The sequence below is a fragment of the Hyla sarda genome, chromosome 8, assembly GCF_029499605.1.
Source record: "Hyla sarda isolate aHylSar1 chromosome 8, aHylSar1.hap1, whole genome shotgun sequence".
NCBI classification, from domain to species: domain Eukaryota; kingdom Metazoa; phylum Chordata; class Amphibia; order Anura; family Hylidae; genus Hyla; species Hyla sarda.
In genome coordinates this window covers 11961074-11985508 of record NC_079196.1, presented here as the reverse complement: position 1 = coordinate 11985508, position 24435 = coordinate 11961074, and the positions used below count along the sequence as shown (strand labels likewise).

Here is a 24435-nt window from a genome sequence, read left to right as displayed (position 1 = left end):
CAGGCCTCCGGCGTGCGTCCCCTGCGTCGTTGCTATGCACGGCGCGGCGCACTGACGTCATGCGCCGCGCCGTTCAGCGCATAGCAACGACGCAGGGGACGCACGCCGGAGGCCTGCAGCAGCGCGGACCCGACTCAGGTAATTATGCCACCGGGGATGGGGGGAGGCAACGGGGCAGCGGCGCCGGCAATGGGTGCCGCTGCCCCTTCTCTCCCCCTGGCTGTCGGCGCCGCTTCTCTCCCCCTGGCTATCGGCGCCAGCACCGATAGTCAGGGGGACAGAACGGGCAGCGGCGCCGATAGCCAGGGGGTGAGAAGGGCCGACAGCAGCGCTCTAGACCACAGGAAAGGCAGGGGGAGAGAAGCGGGCAGCGACGGCCTCTCTCCCCCTGCCTTTCCTGGGGGTGTATCGGCGTATAACACGCACACAGACTTTAGGCTAAAAATTTTAGCCTAAAAAGTGCGTGTTATACGCCGATAAATACGGTAATTTACAAATCTGTTTAACTTTCTGGAGACCGTTATTTACAAAAAAAAAAAAAGTTTTCCACCGGAGTAACCCATTAATGGTTGTCTGAAGCTGAAGAATGTTCTGCCACGCTGAATACACTTGGACTGCAAATTATTAAGATCCGCTGGGGAAGCATTTTCCCAACCAGGGAGCCTCCAGCTGTTGCAAAATTACAACTCCCAGTATGCCCAGACAGCCTTCGGCTGTCCGGGCATACTGGGAGTTGTAGTTTTGCAAGAGCTGGAGGCACCCTGGTTGGGAAACACTGCCCTACACTAAAGATTTGGGGCCCACATGACACCGCTGTCTGTACGACATGCTTACTTTACTCTAGCAAAGGAATGGAAATCGGGGGTCCAGCTCACAAAAATAGGTAAAACATAGCTTTAACTTCACATAATTAAAAACATGGAACAAAAAACAACAAAAAACCACATGGGTGCATTAAAAAATGAACGCCGACGCGTTTCGAACTTGCTAAGAGTTCTTAGTCATGGCTAATAACTCTTAGCAAGTTCGAAACGCGACGGTGCGCATTTTTTAATGCACCCATGGGGTGTTTTGTTGTTATTTGTTCCATGTTTTTCATTATGTGAAGTTAAAGCTATGTTTTACCTATTTTTGTGAGCTGGACCCCCAATTTCCACTCCTTTGCTCTGTACTTTCCGGGATACGGCCCGCACTGTCCGTGCTAAAAGTATTCCTGCAAAAACTGCACGACAACCGCATAACCGCACATCCATCTACTGATGTCCTCAGCAAGTGGTCAGCTGAACTATTTTCTTTTTCTACTTACTTTACTCTACCGTATTATAGATTATACATTTTCAGGGGTTTGCCATGTTAAAAACAATCTGTAGGTTTGGAAATAAAAACAGCGATCTGACTGGCTGTTCTAGGCGGTAGTGCTGCTTCTCCTTACCGCCAGCCCCGGTGTGGTGTATATGGCATACCTCGGTGCTGATGCCCAGGGCCCTCTGCAGTGAACACTGGTATTTCCCCATCCGCATGGCAAAGTCCCGGTAATGCTTGTTCACGGTGGTCACCCATTTCTTCAGCTCCGTGGCGTGGACGTGTCCTTTCTCCACGAAACTGTCCGCCAGCTGGATCAGAAGTCGGACCTTCTCCTTAGTTTGCTGACAGGAAAGAGAAGATGGTCAGTGATGGTGACGTCTCAACCCGCTGATCTCTGTATCCATAGAAACCAGTGCAATCATCATTACAGGAACTGCAGAGCCAGACACCGCGAGATGATCAGATGCTAGGAAAGGTCACCGTGGCCTTCACTGCCGCCATGATGGCACAATACTGAACACCAGGGGGCGAGGCAGGAACAAGTGAAATAAACTATGGGGCCCTCAAATGTATGAGGTCTGATCCTGGGGCCGAGCCACAACCAGAACGTTCATTAGCTGCACCTCCCCCAGGAATCCCCGCAGCAATAATGGCCGCCAGTGATTGGGGAGAGGAGCAGCTGATCTGAAAGACGTGCCAGGGCTGGGATACGTGTGATGCAATGGGCATCTGTAAAACCCTCCAGGACGTCATGCTCAGAGCCCTCACCTTAGCAGGATGGCGGAAGTCCTCATATTCCTTCAGCAGCCCCTGAGTCTCCTCCAGACAGTCCCCGGTGCGGGTGTGAGAGCAGAGGAAGTGTTCTCCGGTCTCCTGAATCCAGTCCAAAGCCTGAAAGATGCGACAGATGAGAAGAATTGCCAAGACATATAAGTGATCCTGATATTGGTTATAATCGGATGCACATCCACAAAACCGTACACATCCAGACACAAAGAGACAACAAAAGCCGGCAGACAACAGTACACAACCATACAACTGCACAGCAATACAACCATAAATGACTATACAATGATAAACATCCATATAACCGTACACAGCCATAAAAACCATATACAGTGATACAACTGTACACAGAGATACAGCAGAACAACAATAACAAAAATTATACACATCTACATAACCGTACACAGAGATACACAAAGAGACAACCAAAGCCTGCAGACAACAGTACACAACCATACAACTGCACAGCAATACAACCATAAATGACTATACAATGATAAACATCCATATAACCGTACACAGCCATAAAAACCATATACAGTGATACAACTGTACACAGAGATACACAAAGATACAACCATAGCCTGCAGACAACAGTACACAACCATACAACCACACATCAATACAACCATAAATGACTATACAATGATAAACATCCATATAACCGTACACAGCCATAAAAACCATATACAGTGATACAACTGTACACAGAGATACAACAGAACAACAATAACAAAAATTATACACATCTACATAACCGTACACAGAGATACACAAAGAGACAACCAAAGCCTGCAGACAACAGTACACAACCATACAACCACACAGCAATACAACCATAAATGACTATACAATGATAAACATTCATATAACCGTACACAGCCATAAAAACCATATACAGTGATACAACTGTACACAGAGATACAACAGAACAACAATAAAAAAATTATACACATCTACATAACCGTACACAGAGATATACAAAGAGACAACCATAGCCTGCAGACAATAGTACACAGCAATACAACCACACAGCAATACAACAATAAATGGCTATACAATGGTACACATCCATATAACCATACACAGCTGCACATCCAAACACAACGATACAACCATAGCCTGCAGACAATAGTACACAGCAATACAACCACACAGCAATACAACCATGAATGGCTATACAATGGTACACATCCATATAACCGTACACAGCCATAAAACCATATACAGTGCTCCCTTCACCCAAACAGAAGTCACATAAAATTCTTCCTGACCCAATAAAGATTTATCACGAAATTTATTAGCAGAGAAGTTTACTGATGTAATACCGGCTGTGACCTGCAGATGGCACAAAAAGATGACCGCAAACTACAGGAACGGGAAGGGGCGGCCATGAATCCCTGATAGTGAAGGTTCACACCTATCCATGGACAGGAGGAGGATTATACTATATGGAATGGTTTAAATGACAGGTGACAGGTGATTTATGATTGGGGGGCGCAGGTAAAGGCTACCCTATACATGAACCTACCTGCTTGGCACTTCTTTCAAACACCACGTACTGCTGGCACTGGTCCAGACGCCTCTTCTTCAGGGTCCAAAAGTGCAGCACCCGGTTCTCCCTCTGCAGCAGCTCACTGAGGATGGCTGCAAAATGACCACAGACTGTTACCTGACACAGAACCACATTCGCTCCAACATCCACACCCCCTGTACCCCCACATATCCAGCACAGACTGGGCGGGGGGGGGGGGGTTAGTGGTTTAATCTGACCACAGACCATTATCTGACACAGAACCACAGTCGCTCCAACATCCACACCCCCTGTACCGCCCACATATCCAGCACAGACTGGGCAGGGGGGTTAGTGGTTTAATCTGACCACAGACCGTTATCTGACACAGAACCACAGTCGCTCCCAACATCAACACCCCCTGCACCCCCCCCCCCCCCACATACCAGCACAGACGGGGGGTTAGTGGTTTAATCTGACCACAGACCGTTATCTGACACAGAACCACAGTCGCTCCCAACATCAACACCCCCTGCACCCCCCCCCCCCCCCCCACATACCAGCACAGACGGGGGGTTAGTGGTTTAATCTGACCACAGACCATTATCTGACACAGAACCACAGTCGCTCCAACATCCACACCCCCTGTACCCCCCACATAACCAGCACGGACTAGGCGGGGGAGTGGGGGGGGGGGTTGGTTAGTGGTTCCATCTTACCACAGACTGTTACCTGACACAGAACCACAGTCGCTCCAACATCCACACACCCTGTACCCCCCCACATACCAGCACAGACTGGGCAGGGGGGGGATTCGGTGTAAGTGGTTTAATCTGACCAAACACTGTTATCTGACACAGAACCACAGTCGCTCCAACATCCACACCCCCTGTACCCCCCCATATAACCAGCACAGACTAGGCAGGGGGGGGGGGGGGTTGGTTAGTGGTTTAATCCGACCACAGAATGTTATCTGACACAGAACCACAGTCGCTCCCAACGTCACACCCCCTGTACCCTACACATAACCAGCACAGACCGGACAAAGCGGGGGTGGGGGTTAGTGGATTAATCTGCACCCAATAGTAAATGAGATCTGTCTGGCCCTGAGCAACAGTCTAATCCAGGAGAGCACAGTCTAATCTATGAGTGAGACGTACACCGGGCCGGGCTCCCATCCTGCCAGCGATCTCTATGACACCTAAATAGGATCTGTGGCGCGTTCCTGGGCATTACCAGTAATCTCCTCCGTTCTGCAGCTTAACACCATCTAATCCAATAAAAAAAACGTCACTCCGGCCCCGCGCCGTGTTCATTAATAGATCAGGGAGATAAAAAACTTTGAACGTATGTAGGGACGGTTGCGAACACAACTAATGCCTTACTACGCCGTATGTGCAGGACCGCCCAATCAGGGGCCACAGATCTCTACGGGGAGCAGCAGGACAGGATGGGTGCTTTGCAGCCGTTGCGCTACTGACCACTAAAAGATGTTCATGTGAAACAACTTACCTTTGACCTGTTGCTCAGGCCCTCGTGTGTGGGGGGCCCCTCCCGGCATGCTGACGTTGTTACGGTGAATGTATTTTAAGAAGACCTCAGCGTTTCTCCGCGCCAACGTGCAGGCCTGAAGGCGAGAGAAATAACATGGAGGAGGGCGTTATTAGGGCGTAAACATCACTGTAGATCAGTGGTCCTCCAGATGTTACAAAACTACAACCCCCAGCATGCCCGGACAGCCGTTGGCTGTCCGGGCATTCTGGGAGTTGTAGTTTTGCAACAACTATACTTTGGAGACCACTGGTGCAGATGATTACAAGCAGGCCCGCCCCTGCCCAACGCAGGCTCCGCCCCTGAATAGGATTGCCCCTCCCCCTCACCTTTAGGAAGGCTTCTTTTTGCTCTAAGTGCTTGCTGATCAGCGGCATCACATGATCCACATCAGAGGCTGCCGGTCCCAGTTTATCGTGTCCTCTGCACCAGTCCTCGTCCCTGCGATATTCCTGTTCCAGACTTTCCAGGACGCTGCACACCTGGATCGGGAACACAAGGTTATATGTAAGGGCGACTTCTATTCTGAGGTCCCATAATCCTCTGTAAAATCCCTATAAAACATTATATATTTATATACACACACATGACCATACCCCTTCCCATCCCCGGGTCCACTGACCTGTTCAGAGGTTTTGTAGAAGGCAACCGAGGCGTTGACCAGCTTCAGCCTGTCCTCCATCTTTAACATCAGCTGCTGCCAGTGCATGGCCACCTTCTCTGCACACTCCCTGATGGCATCGGCATCGTAATGGCCGGCCTGGAGCAGCGCTTCGGCCTTCTGCTGCACCTGCAGGGCGCTCTGATGTGTCTTCTGTAAGGAGCTGGCATGGAAGAGGGACTGTGCAGGGGAGAGAAGGGACCGGGTGAGCAGAGAGCACTAAGGGACATCTCTATACAGCAACATGAACCTATCAGTCTCATCCACCTGGTATCCAATGTAAGGTTATAAGTAGACACTACACATGCAGATCATCTACTACTGCTCTCTGTTATCAGCCATCTCATACTGGGGTCACCATACCTCTACAGACACGTGACTGATTTCAGTTGCTACGGTTCAGACAGGAGAATTTCTGCAATTCCGCACAAATTCCGTTCCGCAATGTTTGCTGAGCGTGGAATTGTGCCGGAATTGCGGTGGAATTTCAGCAGCATTCTGTGTTCTCAAAACATAAAATTCCGCTGAAATTCAAAGCCCAGCTGAGGAATTCTGCAAAATTAAAGACTGGTCTTTAAATTTAGCAAAATTCTGCTGTGTGAATGGAACAGCGGAATCCCATTAAAGTCAATAGACAGTTAATTTCGGCAGAATTTCCGGCAGAATTCCGCACAGAAATTCCGCCGTCTGAACATGGCCTTATAATGCTCCAGCACAGTTATGACAGGTAGACTGTGCAGATAACTGGCCCTTTAAAGGAGTACTCCGGGATATGAATAATAATAATAATAAATTGTTCCCTATCCTAATGATGGGGGATAAGTTTTAGATCACGGGGGGGGGGGGGGGGGGGGTTCCGACCACTGGGACCCCCCGCAATCTCCTGTATGGGGTCCTGGCTCTCTGGCCAAATAGTGCCTGTCGACCACCGCACGAAGCGGTGGCCAACGCGCCCCCCGCTTCCCCACAGAGTTGTATTTAGGGGGCGTCAGCCGCCACTTCGTGCAGTGGTCAAACATGCCCCCTTCCTGTGGACTGCCGGGGCCCCATAGGGAAATTGCTGGGGGGGGGGGAATCCCAGCAGTCGGACCCCCACAATCTGAAACTTATACCCTATGTTTAGGATAGAGGATACGTTTTTATATCCTGGAGTACTCCTTTAAGAAAGTAGATAACGGCGAGTGTCTGCAGGAAGATGGATATAATAATAAGATAGATATAATTCTACAGGACTAAGCAGAAACACCCTGCCTGTCCAGTCACCTCAATCGCCATCTGGAACTGCTCGTGTTCCCTCTGGAGCTGCTCGGCCTCGGACAAGGAGCTGGCGTTCACCAGGCTGGCGTTTAGCATGGACTCCCCGTTGCGGATCCATCCCAACACCTGGAAGAGAGACAACATGTCAGCCACCGCTGTCCGACAATGCACTGTGCAAAGTGAGAAATGACGTCAGAGAATCGAGGGCGAAACATAATTTACAGGAATCTCTGAATTATATCAGGGGTGGAGAACCAGATCATGTGACTCCTGGGATATAAAAAATGCTGGAGGACAACCAAAAGGGCTGTTATATATCCTAGTAATATAGGGGTCGTCACTCAGCTCTCCCAAAGCCCCGCACGGCAACACTGTCTAAATATGCAGGATTAATAATAGTAGTCAAGGAATACAAGGTCCTACGTGGACCCTCAGTTAAAGAAAATCATCCAGCATAAATTATATACAAAATTGGAGAGCCTAATGCTCGGGATGTGCTGTAAAACTTAACTTTTACTAGTTATTGATAAAAATTATAATAGTGTAAATAGTATAAATGGTGTCCAAGTGAAATACACAACGTACAAATTCGGTCTGATATGTAAACAACCAAGGAACACTCTGAATTTTGCAGGGCCGCGCCAGCCCAGAGGAGCCACACACCAGGGGCATGTGTTGACAGTAGCCACTCTGGGTGAGAAAAACAACAATTGTACAACCAACGTGTTTCTACCACCGGGTTAACAGTGGCGTCATCAGGGGGGCATACAGTAATTCAGAAGTAAGACCAATAATGCAAATCCTGAGCATTAGGCTCTCCAATTTTGTATAGATATGCAGGATTGTCCTGCTGCATTACACAGGAGGGGTGTAATAAGATGCTCTGTCCTCCCAAAATCAGCTACAGGATTGTAATAAGACCCCCGGTCCTCCAGAGGGCGCTGACCTGCTTGACTTCAACTTGTAGATGGCGGAGCTGTAGACACTGCTCCAGGCGCTTGTGGGTCTGATCGGCGTTCAGGTCCAGCTCGTGCTGCTTCTCGTGGAGGAATTCCAGCAGTTCCTGCACCTGAGTGGCGAGGTCGATGTCCTTCTCACAGATCAGCTCAATGCCTGGAGGAGGAGGGAACAGCCAGAGGAGCCTGACATTATACAACCCACCGGGAAGAGAGTGCGGAGTATGAGGTATCAAACCTACCTCATCTACATTAACCTATCTCATTTACACATCAACCACACTGACCTACCTCACCTACATATCAAACACACCGACCTACCTCATCTACACCGACCTTCCTCATCTACACCTCAACCACACCAACCTACCCCATCTACATCAACCTACCTCATCTACATATCAAACACCGACCTACCTCATCTACACCTCAACTAGAGCTGGGCGGTATGACCAAATATGTGTATCACGATATTTTTGTAACTTATGGCGGTTCCACGGTATATAACGGTATTTCTTTCACCACCATACCCCCCCCCCCAAAATCATGTGACCCGCCAGCGCTGTTCTACTCCCCCCCCAATTCATTATCAGCCCAGCGGGGTACTACTCACATGTGTCACCCGCAAGCACTGCCCTCCTCCTCTTTGTTGGGGGCCGCCAGCGATAGAACTCTATACTGTACGCCAGTGGTCTCCAACCTGCGGACCTCCAGATGTTGCAAAAGTACAACTCCCAGCATGCCCGGACGTCGGCCTTACGCTGGGGACGGGAACGTCGGACAGCCGTCAGCCTATCACCGGCCGCAGCGATGTCCCGCCCAGGCCAGTGATAGGCTGAGCCCACTGTCATGTAAGGAGCTCTGGCCGGCTTCTTACATGACAGTGCGTTTAACCTATCACTGGCCTGGGCGGGACATCGCTGCGGTCGGTGATAGGCTGACGGCTGTCCGATGTTCCCGTCCCCAGCGTAAGGCCGACGTAGGTAAGTTAAAGTTTATTTTCTTTATCTTTTGCAGCCCGGGCAGAGGGATACAGCGTACAGCAGTGGTCTCAAACCTGAGGACCTTCAGCTGTTGCAAAACTACAACTACCAGCATGACCTGTCCGGGCATGCTGGGAGTTGTACTTTTGCAACATCTGGAGGTCCGCAGGTTGGAGACCACTGGCGTACAGTATAGAGTTCCATCGCTGGCGGCCCCAAACAAGAAGGAGGGCAGTGCTTGCGGGTGACACATGTGAGTAGTACCCCGCTGGCCTGATAATTAATTGGGGGGGAGCAGAACAGTGCTGGAAGGTCACATGATTTTTTTTGGGGGGGGAGCAGAACAGCGCTGGCGAGTCACATGATTTGGTGGAGGGGGGCAGAACAGCGCTGGCGGGTCACATATGATTAGTTCCCCGATGTGGGGACAGCGCTGGTGGGTAACATGATTTGGTGGGGGGGGGGGAGAGCAGAACAGCGCTGGCGGGTCACATATGATTAGTTCCCCGATGTGGGGACGGCGCTGCGCTGGGCTGATAATTCATTCCCAAGGGGGAGGGGCCCAACCGGTATTGCGGTATGGGGAAAAATTCATATCGTGAAGCCCAAAAATTTCGGTATTCGGTATGAACCGGTATACCGCCCAGCCCTAACCTCAACCACAGCGACCTACCTCATCTACAGCTTAACAACACTGACCTACCTCATCTATACCTCAACCACACCGACCCACCTCATCTACACCAACCCACTTAATCTAAAGTTCAATCACACCGACCTACCTCATCTACACCTCAACTACACCAACCCACCTCATCTACACCTCAACCACACCAACCCACCTAATCTACCCCTCAACCACACCAACCCACCTCATCTAAACCTACCCATCTACATCAACCCATCTCATCTACAGCTTAACCACAACGACCTACCCAATTTACACCAACCCACCTAATCTACAACTCCACCACACCGACCCATTTCATCTACGAGTCAACCACAGACCTACCTTATCGACACTTCAACCACACCAACCCACCTCATCTATACCTCAACCACACTGACCTACCTCTTCTACACCTCCACCCCACCAACCTAGCTCATCCACAACCATAAATATCAACCTTATTCACAACCAAGAATTATAAAAACCTCATCCACTCCAAAGTCTTCCATTATCTACCTAGACATCCAAAGTCATAAATGGTCACTTACCTGACGCTTGCACCTCCATGATGTACTGGTGAAGGTCCTGCCCCTGCTGGATGACTTCGAATGTCATGTTGTTCATGGCTAGTTTCCGCTCTTTGTGCCGCTGCAGCCGCTGCTCTGCCAGGGTTAGATCCTCTGTGTTGAAGTCGTTCATCTGACGTAGAAGATCCTCGTTCCAGGCGTCCAGCTCAGCTGTCACCTACACAGCGGGATTATTGGAACATCATATAGCAGTGGTCTAAAACTGTGGCCCTCCAGATGTTGCAAAACTTCAACTCCCAGCATGCCCGGACAGCCAACGGCTGTCCGGGCATGCTGGGAGTTAAAGTTTTGCATCATCTGGAAGGCCACAGTTTGGGACCACTGTCATATAGTGTGTCATCCACAGATGTAGCAGAGCCCACGATGACACAAAGATTAATTTTGTGGACCATAATAACTAATAGCTGGACATTCTGTAGTGTGCCCTTAAACTACCAGTAGTGCAGCCAAATCTCAGTGTAACTCAGGCCTTCAAGATACCTGAAAAAAACACAAAAGGCGCATGACCCACCTCGATTGTGTACTGCTCAAATATGCGCAGCTGCAGGAAGATGTCCAGCTTTATCTTCCTCTCGTGAAACAATTCTTCCATCTGAACCTGAGCCTCGTCCAGCTGCTGCAGAACTGACTCAATGTGACTGATGGAGCTGTTGTGCGGAGTCTTATTGCTGGACACCGCCGAGTCCCTGCAGAGCACAGAACGCAACTCAGCTCTGCACTACGAGTCTCATCATACACAACACAACTCAGCTCTGCACCATGAGCTTCATCATACACAACACAACTCAGCTCTGCTCTACGAGTCTCATCATACACAACACAACTCAGCTCTGCACTACGAGTCTCATCATACACAACACAACTCAGCTCTGCACTACGAGTCTCATCCTACACAACACAACTCAGCTCTGCACTACGAGTCTCATCATACACAACACAACTCAGCTCAGCTCAGCTCTACGAGTCTCATCATACACAACACAACTCAGCTCTGCACTACGAGTCTCATCATACACAACACAACTCAGCTTTGCACTACGAGTCTCATCCTACACAACACAACTCAGCTCTGCACTACGAGTCTCATCATACACAACACAACTCAGCTCTGCACTACGAGTCTCATCCTACACAACACAACTCAGCTCTGCACTACGAGTCTCATCCTACACAACACAACTCAGCTCTGCACTACGAGTCTCATCATACACAACACAACTCAGCTCTGCACTACGAGTCTCATCATACACAACACAACTCAGCTCTGCTCTACGAGTCTCATCATACACAACACAACTCAGCTCTGCACTACAAGTCTCGTTATACAAAACACAACTCAGCTCTGCACTACGAGTCTCATCATACACAACACATCTCAGCTCTGCACTACGAGTCTCATCATACACAACACAACTCAGCTCTGCACTACGAGTCTCGTTATATACAACACAACTCAGCTCTGCACTACGAGTCTCGTTATATACAACACAACTCAGCTCTGCACTACGAGTCTCATCATACACAACACAACTCAGCTCTGCACTACGAGTCTCATCATACACAACACAACTCAGCTCTGCACTACGAGTCTCATCATACACAACACAACTCAGCTCTGCACTACGAGTCTCGTTATACACAACACAACTCAGCTCTGCACTACGAGTCTCATCATACACAACACAACTCAGCTCTGCACTACGAGTCTCATTATACACAATGAGTCTCATCATACACAACAGAACTCAGCTCTTCACTACGAGTCTCATCATACACAACACAACTCAGCTCTGCACCATGAGCCTCATCATACACAACACAACTCAGCTCTGCACCATGAGCTTCATCATACACAACACAACTCAGCTCAGCACTACGAGTCTCATCCTACACAACACAACTCAGCTCTGCACCATAAGCCTTATCATACACAACACAACTCTGCATAACGAGTCTCATCATATAAAATGAGTCTCATCATACACAACACAACTCAGCTCTGCACTACGAGTCTCATCATACACAATGAGTCTCATTATACACATACACAACACAACGCAGCTCTGCACTACGAGTCTCATCATACACAACACAACTCAGCTCTGCACCATCATACACAACACAACTCAGCTCTGCACTACGAGTCTCATCATACACAACATAACTCAGCTCTGCACTACGAGTCTCATCATACACAACACAGCTCTACACCATGAGCCTCATCATACACAACACAACTCAGCTCTGCACTACGAGTCTCATCATACACAATGAGTCTCATCATACACAACACAACGCAGCTCTGCACCATGAGCCTCATCATACACAACACAACTCAGCACAAGAAGTCTCATCATATACAATGAGTCTCATCATACACAACACAACTCAGCTCTACTCTACGAGTCTCATCATACACAATGAGTCTCATCATACACAACACAACTCAGCTCTGTACCATGAGTCTCATCATACACAACACAACTCTGAACCACGAGTCTCATCATACACAACTCAGCTCTGCACAAGTCTCAGCATACACAACACGACTCTGAACCATACGTCTCATCATACACAACACATCTCTGTACCATGAGTCTCATCATACACCTCAGCTCTGCACAAGTCTCAGCAGATACAACAAAACACAGCTCTGCACCATGAGCCTCATCATACACAACACAACTCAGCTCTGCACCATGAACCTCATCATACACAACACAACTCAGCTCTGCACCATGAGCCTCATCATACACAACACAACTCAGCTCTGCACCATGAGCCTCATCATACACAACACAACTCAGCTCTGCACCATGAGCCTCATCATACACAACTCAGCTCTGCCAACATGTCTCATCCTACACAACTTGGACCCTTCTTCCCGCTCACACAGCCTCCATGTACACCGCCCCCTCCGCCATCTCCGGCGCTCACCTGAGTTGTTGGATGAGATCCTCTCCTTCCTTTATGACATTGAGGGTCCCATCCAGTGTGGCTGTTTGCTGCTGCTGAAACTGTTTGATGAGTTCCTGGACGGAGTCTACAGAGTCCGCGCACACGTCCTCCAACAACTCCTTCTGAAGGTCCTCCATCCACGTCCAGAGCTGAGGAGGAGGAAGGAAAGACGTCAAGAAGAATGGAAGGCATGAGACATCACCGAGAGAAGAGACCGGCCAGAGAAGAGAGACAGAAGACATCACCGAGAGAAGAGAGACAGAAGAGACCGGCCAGAGTAGAGAGATAAAAGACATCACCGAGAGGAGAGACAGAAGAGACCAGCCAGAAAAGAGAGACAGAAGAGACCAGCCAGAGAAGAGAGACAGAAGACATCACTGAGCGGAGAGACAGAAGACAACACCGAGAGGAGAGACAGAAGTCAACACCGAGAGGAGCGACAGAAGACAATACCGAGAGGAGAGACAGAAGACAACACCGAGAGGAGAGACAGAAGACAACACCGAGAGGAGAGACAGAATAGACCAGCCAGAGAAGAGAGACAGAAGACATCACAGAGAGGAGAGACAGAAGACATCACCGAGACAACAGACAGAAGAGACCAGCCAGAGAAGAGAGACAGAAGACATCACCGAGAGAAGAGAGACAGAAGACATCAATGAGAGAAGAGACAGAAGACATCACCAAGAGGAGAGACAGAAGAGACCAGCCAGAGAAGAGAGATAAAAGACATCACCGAGAGAAGAGACAGAAGACATCGCCGAGAGAAGAGACAGAAGAGACCAGCCAGAGAAGAGACAGAAGAGACCAGCCAGAGAAGAGAGACAGAAGACATCACCGAGAGAAGAGAAAGAAGACATCAATGAGAGAAGAGACAGAAGAGACCACCGAGAGGAGAGACAGAAGACATCACAGAGAGAAGAGAGACAGAAGACATCAACGAGAGGAGGGAAAGAAGAGACCAGCCAGAGAAGAGAGATAAAATACATCATCGAGAGGAGCGACAGAAGACAACACCGAAAGGAGATACAGAAGAGACCAGCCAGAGAAGAGAGACAGAAGAAATCACCGAGAGAAGAGACAGAAGAGACCAGCCAGAGAAGAGAGATGGAAGACATCCACGAGAGAAGAGAGATAGAAAACACCACCGAGAGGAGAGACAGAAGACATCACCAAGAGAAGAGAGACAGAAGACATCACCGAGAGGAGAGACAGAAGACATCAACGAGACGAGAGACAGAAGACACCACCGAGAGAAGAGACAGAAGACACCACCAAGAAGAGACAGAGAGACAGAAGACAGCCCCAAGAGGAGAGACAGAAGACACCACCGAGAGGAGAGACAGAAGACACCACCGAGAGGAGAGACAGAAGACATCACCGAGAGAAGAGACAGAAGACACCACCAAGAAGAGAGAGAGAGAGACAGAAGACAGCCCCAAGAGGAGAGACAGAAGACACCACCGAGAGGAGAGACAGAAGACACCACCGAGAGGAGAGACAGAAGACATCACCGAGAGGAGAGACAGAAGACACCACCGAGAGGAGAGACAGAAGACACCACCGAGAGGAGAGACAGAAGACATCACCGAGAAGGAGAGACAGAAGACATCACCGAGGAGAGACAGAAGACATCACCGAGAAGGAGAGACAGAAGACATCACCGAGAGGAGAGACAGAAGACATCAGAGAGAAAAGAAGGAAAAGACAGAAGACACCACCAAAAGGAGAAGAAAGAGACAGAGGACACCATCCAGAGAAGAAGGAAGAGACAGAAGACAAAACCAAGAGGGGAAGGATGAGACAGAAGACAACACAGAGAGAGTAAAGAAGAGGAACAAGATAGGAAGAAAAATAAAAGTGACTGCAGTCCAGAGATCACCAGAACAATACACTTAGAGAACAGAGCAGTATGGTGGGACGGCGAGGAGAAGACATTTTACAATTCAACTTCTACAGTAAAGAAAAGATTGAGAGAGACAAGAGCATCAAAGGAGTCTCAGCCGTTCTCTACCGGGGGTCTTGTCTCTACCTTGGGGTCACGTATCTACTGGGGGAACACGTCTCTACTAATGGGGGGGGAATCACATCTCTACATGGGGGTCTTAACTCTACATGTCCTGCCCCCACCATTTACCTGATGTTACTCTCTTATCTCATTGTAATCAGGTTTTTGTGACCTTGTAGCGTCCTCTGTCCCTTCATCACAATCTCATTCCTGTCCATAAGGGACAATGTCCTCATTACAGGACTTAATTATCTCATAGGGTCTGGGCAGTAAAATTAGAAGAATTAATGGAACAACATGACAGAGGAGCCAGACGATATTAATATCTGACATAGATCCTGTCCCCGATCTCAGAGTCTCTGGAAGACGCAACGAAATGATTGAAACCTGAAGGATCCTCTATATACAGATCAGAGCTCAGGGACCGCGCTTCATCACCTAGGACTATATTACAGCTTATATACAGAAATAATATACATAAAAGGGGAGATTCGTCAAAACCTGTCCAGTGGAAAAGTTGCTGAGTTGCCCATAGCAACCAATCAGATCGCTTCTTTCACTTTTAACAAGGCCTCTGCAAAATGAAAGAAGCGATCTGATTGGTTGCTATGGGCAACTCAGCAACTTTTCCTCTGCACAGGTTTTAAATACAAAAGAAAGAGAAGCGCTCCATAGTGCATTAACCGGGCAAGTTGATATTCACAGTGGATTACTGGAAGCGCTTACCCGGTAAGTTGTGCTAGTATACCAGGCACAACACTGTTGAGAGTTTCCAAAATGCAGCCAGTCCCGCCACTACATAGGTGTAGCGAATACAGCAACCTCCAAATACTCCCAAGGGACTTCAAATATGCGCAGAAAGGATGAGGAGTTGTAGATGTAAAAGCGATATAATTTATTTAGAGAACAACGCGTTTCGACGCCAGGATGGGCATCTTTCTCAAGTTCAACTTGAGAAAGACGCCCGTCCTGGCGTCGAAACGCGTTGTTCTGCAAATAAATTATATCGCTTTTACATCTACAACTCCTCATCCTTTCTGCGCATATTTGAAGTCCCTTGGGAGTATTTGGAGGTTGCTGTATCTACACAGGTTTTGATAAATCTCCCTCAAAGAGTGTAATCACTGTGTATATACATTACGTATCCTGTTTAAAATATGCCAGAGCTGCACTCACTATTCTGCTGGTGAGGTCACTGTATACATACATTACATTACTTATCCTGTACTGATCCTGAGTTATATCCTGTATTATACTCCAGATCTGCACTCACTATTCTGCTGGTGAGGTCACTGTGTACATACATTACATTACTTATCCTGTACTGATCCTGAGTTATATCCTGTATTATACTCCAGAGCTGCACTCACTATTCTGCTGGTGGGGTCACTGTGTACATACATTACATTACTTATGCTGTACTGATCCTGAGTTATATCCTATATTATACTCCAGAGCTGTACTCACTATTCTGCTGGTGAGGTCACTGTGTACATACATTACATTACTTATCCTGTACTGATCCTGAGTTATATCCTGTATTATACCCCAGAGCTGTACTCACTATTCTGCTGGTGAGGTCACTGTGTACATACATTACATTACTTATCCTGTACTGATCCTGAGTTATATCCTGTATTATACTCCAGAGCTGTACTCACTATTCTGCTGGTGAGATCACTGTGTACATACATTACATTACTTATCCTGTACTGATCCTGAGTTATATCCTGCATTATACTCCAGAGCTGTACTCACTATTCTGCTGGGGAGATCACTGTGTACATACATTACATTACTTATCCTGTACTGATCCTGAGTTACATCCTGTATTATACTCCAGAGCTGCACTCACTATTCTGCTGGTGAGATCACTGTGTACATACATTACATTACTTATCCTGTACTGATCCTGAGTTATATCCTGTATTATACTCCAGAGCTGCACTCACTATTCTGCTGGTGAGATCACTGTGTACATACATTACATTACTTATCCTGTACTGATCCTGAGTTATATCCTGTATTATACCCCAGAGCTGTACTCACTATTCTGCTGGTGAGGTCACCGTGTACATATATTACATTACTTATCCTGTACTGATCCTGAGTTATATCCTGTATTATACCCCAGAGCTGTACTCACTATTCTGCTGGTGGGGTCATTGTGTACATACATTACATTACTTATCCTGTACTGATCCTGAGTTATATCCTGTATTATACTCCAGAGCTGTACTCACTATTCTGCTGGTGAGGTCACTGTGTACATACATTACATTACTTATCCTGTACTGATCCTGAGTTATATCCTGTATTATACTCCAGAGCTGTACTCACTATTCTGCTGGTGAGGTCACTGTGTACATACATTATATTACTTATCCTGTACTGATCCTGAGTTATATCCTGTATTATACTCCAGAGCTGCACTCACTATTCTGCTGGTGAGGTCACTGTGTATATACATTACATTACTTATCCTGTACTGATCCTGAGTTATATCCTGTATTATACTCCAGAGCTGTACTCACTATTCTGCTGGTGAGGTCACTGTGTACATACATTACATTACTGATCCTATACTGATCCTGAGTTATATCCTGTATTATACTCCAGAGCTGTACTCACTATTCTGCTGGTGAGATCACTGTGTACATACATTACATTACTTATCCTGTACTGATCCTGAGTTATATCCTGTATTATACTCCAGAGCTGTACTCACTATTCTGCTGGTGAGGTCACTGTGTACATACGTTACATTACTTATCCTGTACTGATCCTGAGTTATATCCTGTATTATACTCCAGAGCTGTACTCACTATTCTGCTGGTGAGGTCACTGTGTACATACGTTACATTACTTATTCTGCATAGTAGAGATAATCTGGCATCTGTCGGTCCCTGCGGTGTCTGATCGGAGGCTGCGGTGTGCGGAGCTGTCACGTCTGCTGTGTCCTCCGCTGGCTGTCAGTGTATGGAGCCTCCATCTCTCGCTGTATCTGACGGCCGGTGTCTGGGTCTCTGATGCACTGACAGCTGCGGGAGATGATTTGTGTCTAGATGGGGGAAGCGACGCTCAGGCGTGAAGAGCGGCTCTTACCTCCTTGGTGTGACTGTGAAAGGAGACGGACATGTCCAGCAGTAGCTTCCTCTGCTCCACCCTGCGGACAAAGTCCTGGATCCGCACCTCCAGGTGCCGGGCCGCCTTGTAGATCTCCTCCGGGTCACATTCGCCGGTCTGTGCCAGCTGCTCCGCCGCCTCCAGCAACTTATCGGCATTGGTGTACGTGTTCTGCCAAAGACATCACGAAAAATATATTTATGTATTCCAAAAAAAAAACTAAAAACTTATATACGTGAAATTTTAGCAAGATAGGGGGTTTATGTATATTTGGCCACCAGAGGGCGTCGTGAGTGAAGAAAATTAATATATTGTGATTTGGCAATTTACCATGAATAGGGAAATGCCATGCTGGGAAATGTAGTTTTGCAATATATATTGTACATTTTTAATTTAACATAAATAGTGAATAAATCAATATAAGGCCTAGGTCTCCAAAGTGTGAATCTTCAGATGTTGCCAAAACTACAACTCCCAGCATGTCCAGACAGGAAACGGCTGTAGTTTTGCAACAGCTGCAGGCACACTGGTTGGGGAACACTGCCTTGCGCCGATTTTTCCAAAAGTTAGAATTTACTGCTGTCGCAAAACTACAACTCCCAGCATGCCCGGACAGCCAACGGCTGTCCGGGCATGCTGGGAGTTGTAGTTTTGCAACAGCTGAAGGCTCACACTTTGGAGACCGCTTATATAAAGGATGAATGCTATGGAGCAGCCATAAAGCAGATAAATAATTTACTGATACAATGTAACGGATACACGCAGGTTCCGGTGTGAATCGGCCGTACAGGACAGGAGGTTCCGCAACGTTCCTGCCGCACGTACGACCAGGAGTGCAACTACCGAACACCTAAAATTAGACTCTGGCGGCACGTGAAGGGGGGGGGCCATAGGATGAGGGGGCGACAATAGTCGGCACATGGCACTTAGTTGCTAGGAACAGTTGCCATGGTTACTACATCCGCCCACAAGACACGCTGCTGCTCGCGGTAGAAGCTACATGGAAAATGCAGCAGCAGAGACTCATCATGACCACAGAGCGCGTATGGCGGTAAATTGTTCGCTTACGCCTGATCATGGCTCAGTATCCCTCAGACTGTACAGGGCGCCTCGTCCTGACCTACCGCAGCGCACTTTTAATGTGAATAAAAATGCTTCACTATAGATAAGGCGGGTTTTCATTTCTGATTGCTGACAGTGAATGGAAACCTTATTGATTACATCCAGAGTAAGGCTGAGTTCACACCACGTTTTTCAAATACGTTTACCGTATACGGTTTTCCGCTAAAAAACGTATGGCAAAAACCGTATGCAACCGTATACAACCGTATGACTCCAAATTAAAACGTATACGGTTTTTCCCCGTACGGTTCTATCCGTTTGCATCAGTTTTTGCCAACGGTTTTGCTATTTTGTTGGAATTAGTTTTCCAGCAATTTAATAAAGTTACTATTGTTCTATTGAAATTCCAATCTGCGCATGTGTCAACTCCAAAAACGGATCAGAAAAGCCGCGTGCAACCGTATTCTGAAATTCTGTGCACGGTTCTCATAGACAACAATGTTAAAAGAACCGCATACGGTTCGCATACGGTTTTCCAACCGGAGGCAAAAACGTGGTCGACAGCGTTTTTGCCTACGGTTGAAAAATAGGCAAAACCGTATCCGAGGCAAAACGGATGCAACCGTACACAACATTTGGAATACGGTTTACAATGCATTCTCTATGCATACGGTTTCGGATACGGTCGTATACGTTTTATGCGGAAAACCGTATAAGGTTACCGTATTTGAAAATCGTAGTGTGAACCCAGCCTAATAGAACCTTGTAATTACAGATAAGGGTTTGAAACAATTGTGTCCAATCTAGACATTTCTCTGCTTGATACAAAGTGTCAAATAAGTTTGGGCTGAATATGAGCATTCTATTCCTCCTATACATCATCAGCTAAGGATGATGATAATTATGGTTATGGTGGTGATGATGATGACAATGATGAAAGTGGTGATGATTATGATGGTTATGGTGGTGGTGATGATGACAATGACAGTGATAAAGGTAATGATGATGATTATGTTAATGGAGATGATGATAATGATGAAGATGATGATAATGAAGATATTGACAATGGTGATGATAGTGATGACAATAGTGATGATGACGATTAAGACAATAGTGATAATTATGAAGATGATGATAGTGATGATTATACAGATGATGACAATAGTGATGATGACGATTAAGACAATAGTGATAATAATGAAGATGATTATGGTGATGATGAAAGTGATGAATATGAAGATGATGACAATAGCGATGATGACAATGATAGTGATGACAAAGATGATGATGATAATGACGACAATAGTGATGATGAGATGATGATAATGTGATGATGACAATAAAGATAATGAAGATGATGGTGATGAGGATAATGGTGGTGGTGACGATGATGATGATGAGGATAGTGATGATTCTGAAGATGATGATGACAACAGTGATGATGGTGGTGATGAGGATAATGATGATGATAGTAGGGATGATGATGATGATAGTAGGGATGATGATGATGATAGTAGGGATGACGATAATGACGGTAATGATGAAGATAGTGATGATGGTGATGAGGATAATGATGATGACAATAGTGATGGTGATGATGACAATGACGGTGATGAGGATAATGATGGTGACGATGACAATAGTGATGATGATGATGGTGATGATGATGATAATGACGGTGATGAGGATAATGACAGTGACAATGACAATAGTGATGATGATGATGACGTGATGATGATAGTAGGGATGATGATAATGACGGTGATGAGGATAATGATGGTGATGATGACAATAGTGATGATGGTGATGAAGTGATGATAGTAGGGATGATGATAATGACAGTGATGAGGATTATGACAATGACGGTGACAATGACAATAGTGATGATGATGATGATGACAGTGATGAGGATAATGATGGTGACGATGACAATAGTGATGATGATGATGGTGATGATGATAATGACTGTGATGAGGATAATGATGGTGACGATGACAATAGTGATGATGATGATGATGGCGACATGAAGCAGATTGTTTCATCTGGTATCTAGATTTTCAGATTCCTTTGCTGCATGTACAGGCTGTGAGTGAGTTGCATCTCCATTGAAGGGTTAATCTCATTTCTTTCTCATTTCTTGTTTGTTGCTCAGCAGGATGATGATTTCACCGCCCACTGCACATCCGTAACGCTGCTTTTCCACACTCTGTGATTATGGTTAATACAGCCATTCAGAAAGAAGGAACTGAATCAGGAATACCAGCACCTACTGCCCCCGACATCCATACACAATCATCATCATCATCATCATCATCGTCGTGGGGAGCTGTACATTACACTGTGATACAATGTGATGGGGGGATGTACAGTGGGGATCAAAAGTTTGGGCACCCCAGGTAAAAATTTGTATTAATGTGCATAAAGAAGCCAAGGAAAGATGGAGAAATCTCCAAAAGGCATCAAATTACAGATTAGACATTCTTATAATATGTCAACAAAAGTTACATTTTATTTCCATCATTTACACTTTCAAAATAACAGAAAACCAGCCGAGAGTCTTTCACTTCTTGTTTGAGGTATCTTTTCCCATTCTTCCTTACAAAAGTCTTCCAGTTCTTTGAGATCTCTGGGCTGTCTGTCACGCACTGCTCTTTTAAGGTCTATCCATAGATTTTCAATTATGTTGAGGTCAGGAGATTGTGAAGGCCACGGCAAAACCTTCAGTATACGCCTCTTGATGTAATCCCCCGTGGATTTCGAGGTGTGTTTAGGATCATTATCCATTTGTAGAAGCCATCCTCTCTTTAACTTCAGCTTTTTCACAGATGGCATCAAGTTAGCATCCAAAATTTGCTGAAATTTTATTGAATCCATTTTTCCTTCTACTCGTGAGATGTTTCCTGTGCCACTGGCTGCAATACAACCCCAAAGCATGATTGATCCACCCCCATGCTTAACAGTTGGACAGAGGTTCTTTTCATTAAATTCTGTTCCCCTTCTTCTCCAAACGTACCTTTGCTCATTCCTACCAAAAAGTTCAATTTTAACCTCATCGGTCCACAGAACTTGTTTCCAAAATGCATCAGGCTTGTCTATATGTTCATTTGCAAAGTTCAAACGCTGATTTTTGTGGTGAGGACGTAGAAGAGGTTTTCTTCTGATGACTCTTCCATGAAGGCCATATTTGTACAAGTATCTCTGTATAGTGGAATAGTGTACCACAACTCCAGTGTCTGCCAGATCTTTCTGGAGGGATTGTGCAGTCAAACGTGGGTTTTGAATTGATTTTCTCACAATCCTGCGAGCTGTTCTGTCTGATATTTTTCTTGGTCTTCTAGATCTTGCTTTAACTTCCACTGTTCGTGATGACTGCAATTTCTTAATTACATTCCGAACAGAGGATATTGACATCTGAAAACGTTTTTCTATCTTCTTATATCCTTCTCCATATTTGTGAGCATCAACTATTTTCAGTTTCAGATTTCTAGACAACTGCTTAGAAGAACCCATGGTGCTGATTGTTGGGGCAAGGTCAGATGAGTCTGGGCATTTAAAACCTTTGAGATTGACATCACTTGGTCTTCCCAGATGATGATTGAGAACAATCCATGACACTGTCAGGTCTCAGCTTTGCAAAGGGGACAGTGCATTCTATAAATTCTGCAGGGTGCCCAAACTTTTGATCCCCACTGTACATTACACTGTGATAATAAAGCTATATATTACCTGTGCGACTTCCTCAAAGTCATCGTGCCTCTTCTGCAGCGCCCGTGCCCGATGCAGGGATTTGCCCACTCCAGTGTGTTTACTGAGGAACGCTTCTCCGTGATTCTCGATCCAGTCCAGGACCTGAAGGGTAAAGAAACAGAGCGCGGTCACCATGGGCGACACAAAACGTGATACAATGTAACAGGATGGACAACCACCCGTCCTCCAGGGTTAGGCTGCATTCACACTGCGGTTGGAGTGTACAGCTGCCGGATCCAGCTGGGCGAGGGGAAACCGTGCGCTCCCGCACCCCAGCCGAACCGGCGCTGAACTCCATTGACTTTAATGAGCCGACCGGAGTCAAATAGTGACCCCGGTCAGCTCATTTCTGGTCCGTATCCGGTGTTGTGACCGGACATAAAACCGCAGTAAACTACGGTTTTAAATCCGGTCACAAAGCTGGATACAAGTCAGAAATGAACCGTCCAGAATCACTGTTTGACTCCGGTCGGCTCATTAAAGTCAATGGAGTTCGGCGCCAGTTCGGCTGGGGTACGGGAGTGCACGGTTTTCCCCTCCCCCAGCCGGATCCGGCAGCTGTACACTCCAACCGCAGTGTGAATGCAGTGAAGTTACTTCACCACCACAAATCTACCGACATAATATAGTGTTGTCTCAATGCAGTGTTTCCCAACCTGGGTGCCTCCAGCTGTTGTAAAACCACAACTGGCATAGAACATTGTGCACAACCTGTGGCACACGACAACGCTGTTGGGGCATGCTGAGAGTTGTAGTCTTGCAACAGCCAAAGAGCGCTAATCTACAGCTTACCCCAGTGTTTCCTAAACAGTGTTCCTCCAGCTGTTGCAAAACTACAACTCCCAGAATGCCCGGACAGCCTTTGGCTGTCCGGGCATGCTGGGAGTTGTAGTTTTGAAACATCATTGTGGTATTTTTATTGTTTGCAATTTAATAAAATATTGGTATTTTATAGCAGTTGTTCTGACTGTTTTTGGCTGGTCTGTGACTAATGACATCATCGGCTGCGGGACGCGTCACATGACGGCCGTCATTACATCTCGTAAGCGTCACCTGATTCTGTCTCTGAACGCTGTATCGGTTCGATTTGCTTCTTGATGGAACATAAATAACATCCCTTGTGTCTATTGTTATGTAATTCACGGCCTCTGTCAGACGTTGACATTGATTTTGATTAATTTTGTGCTGTGCGAAAAAACACTTTTTTTTTTTTTTTAACCTTTTGCTGCGTTTGTCACTCGGCCAAAAAGTATTGATCCCCCTCC

General features: G+C 46.7%; 1 protein-coding gene across 7 annotated transcripts in view; it reads right to left on the bottom strand.

The window, feature by feature from the left end:
• KALRN (kalirin RhoGEF kinase) overlaps nucleotides 1-24435 on the bottom strand; it is a 353691-nt gene that overhangs the window by 135302 nt on the left and 193954 nt on the right. For all 7 annotated transcript variants that reach the window (XM_056535719.1, XM_056535720.1, XM_056535723.1 and 4 more), the window contains exons 10-22: nucleotides 23150-23272; nucleotides 18341-18532; nucleotides 13207-13376; nucleotides 10781-10955; nucleotides 10231-10426; nucleotides 8020-8186; nucleotides 7080-7199; nucleotides 5778-5996; nucleotides 5485-5637; nucleotides 5117-5231; nucleotides 3623-3738; nucleotides 2074-2196; nucleotides 1464-1646 (exon numbers count right to left, since the gene is read on the bottom strand). In XM_056535719.1, coding sequence (XP_056391694.1) covers nucleotides 1464-1646; nucleotides 2074-2196; nucleotides 3623-3738; nucleotides 5117-5231; nucleotides 5485-5637; nucleotides 5778-5996; nucleotides 7080-7199; nucleotides 8020-8186; nucleotides 10231-10426; nucleotides 10781-10955; nucleotides 13207-13376; nucleotides 18341-18532; nucleotides 23150-23272 — 2052 coding nt within the window. The remainder of the gene's footprint in view (nucleotides 1-1463; nucleotides 1647-2073; nucleotides 2197-3622; nucleotides 3739-5116; nucleotides 5232-5484; nucleotides 5638-5777; nucleotides 5997-7079; nucleotides 7200-8019; nucleotides 8187-10230; nucleotides 10427-10780; nucleotides 10956-13206; nucleotides 13377-18340; nucleotides 18533-23149; nucleotides 23273-24435) is intronic.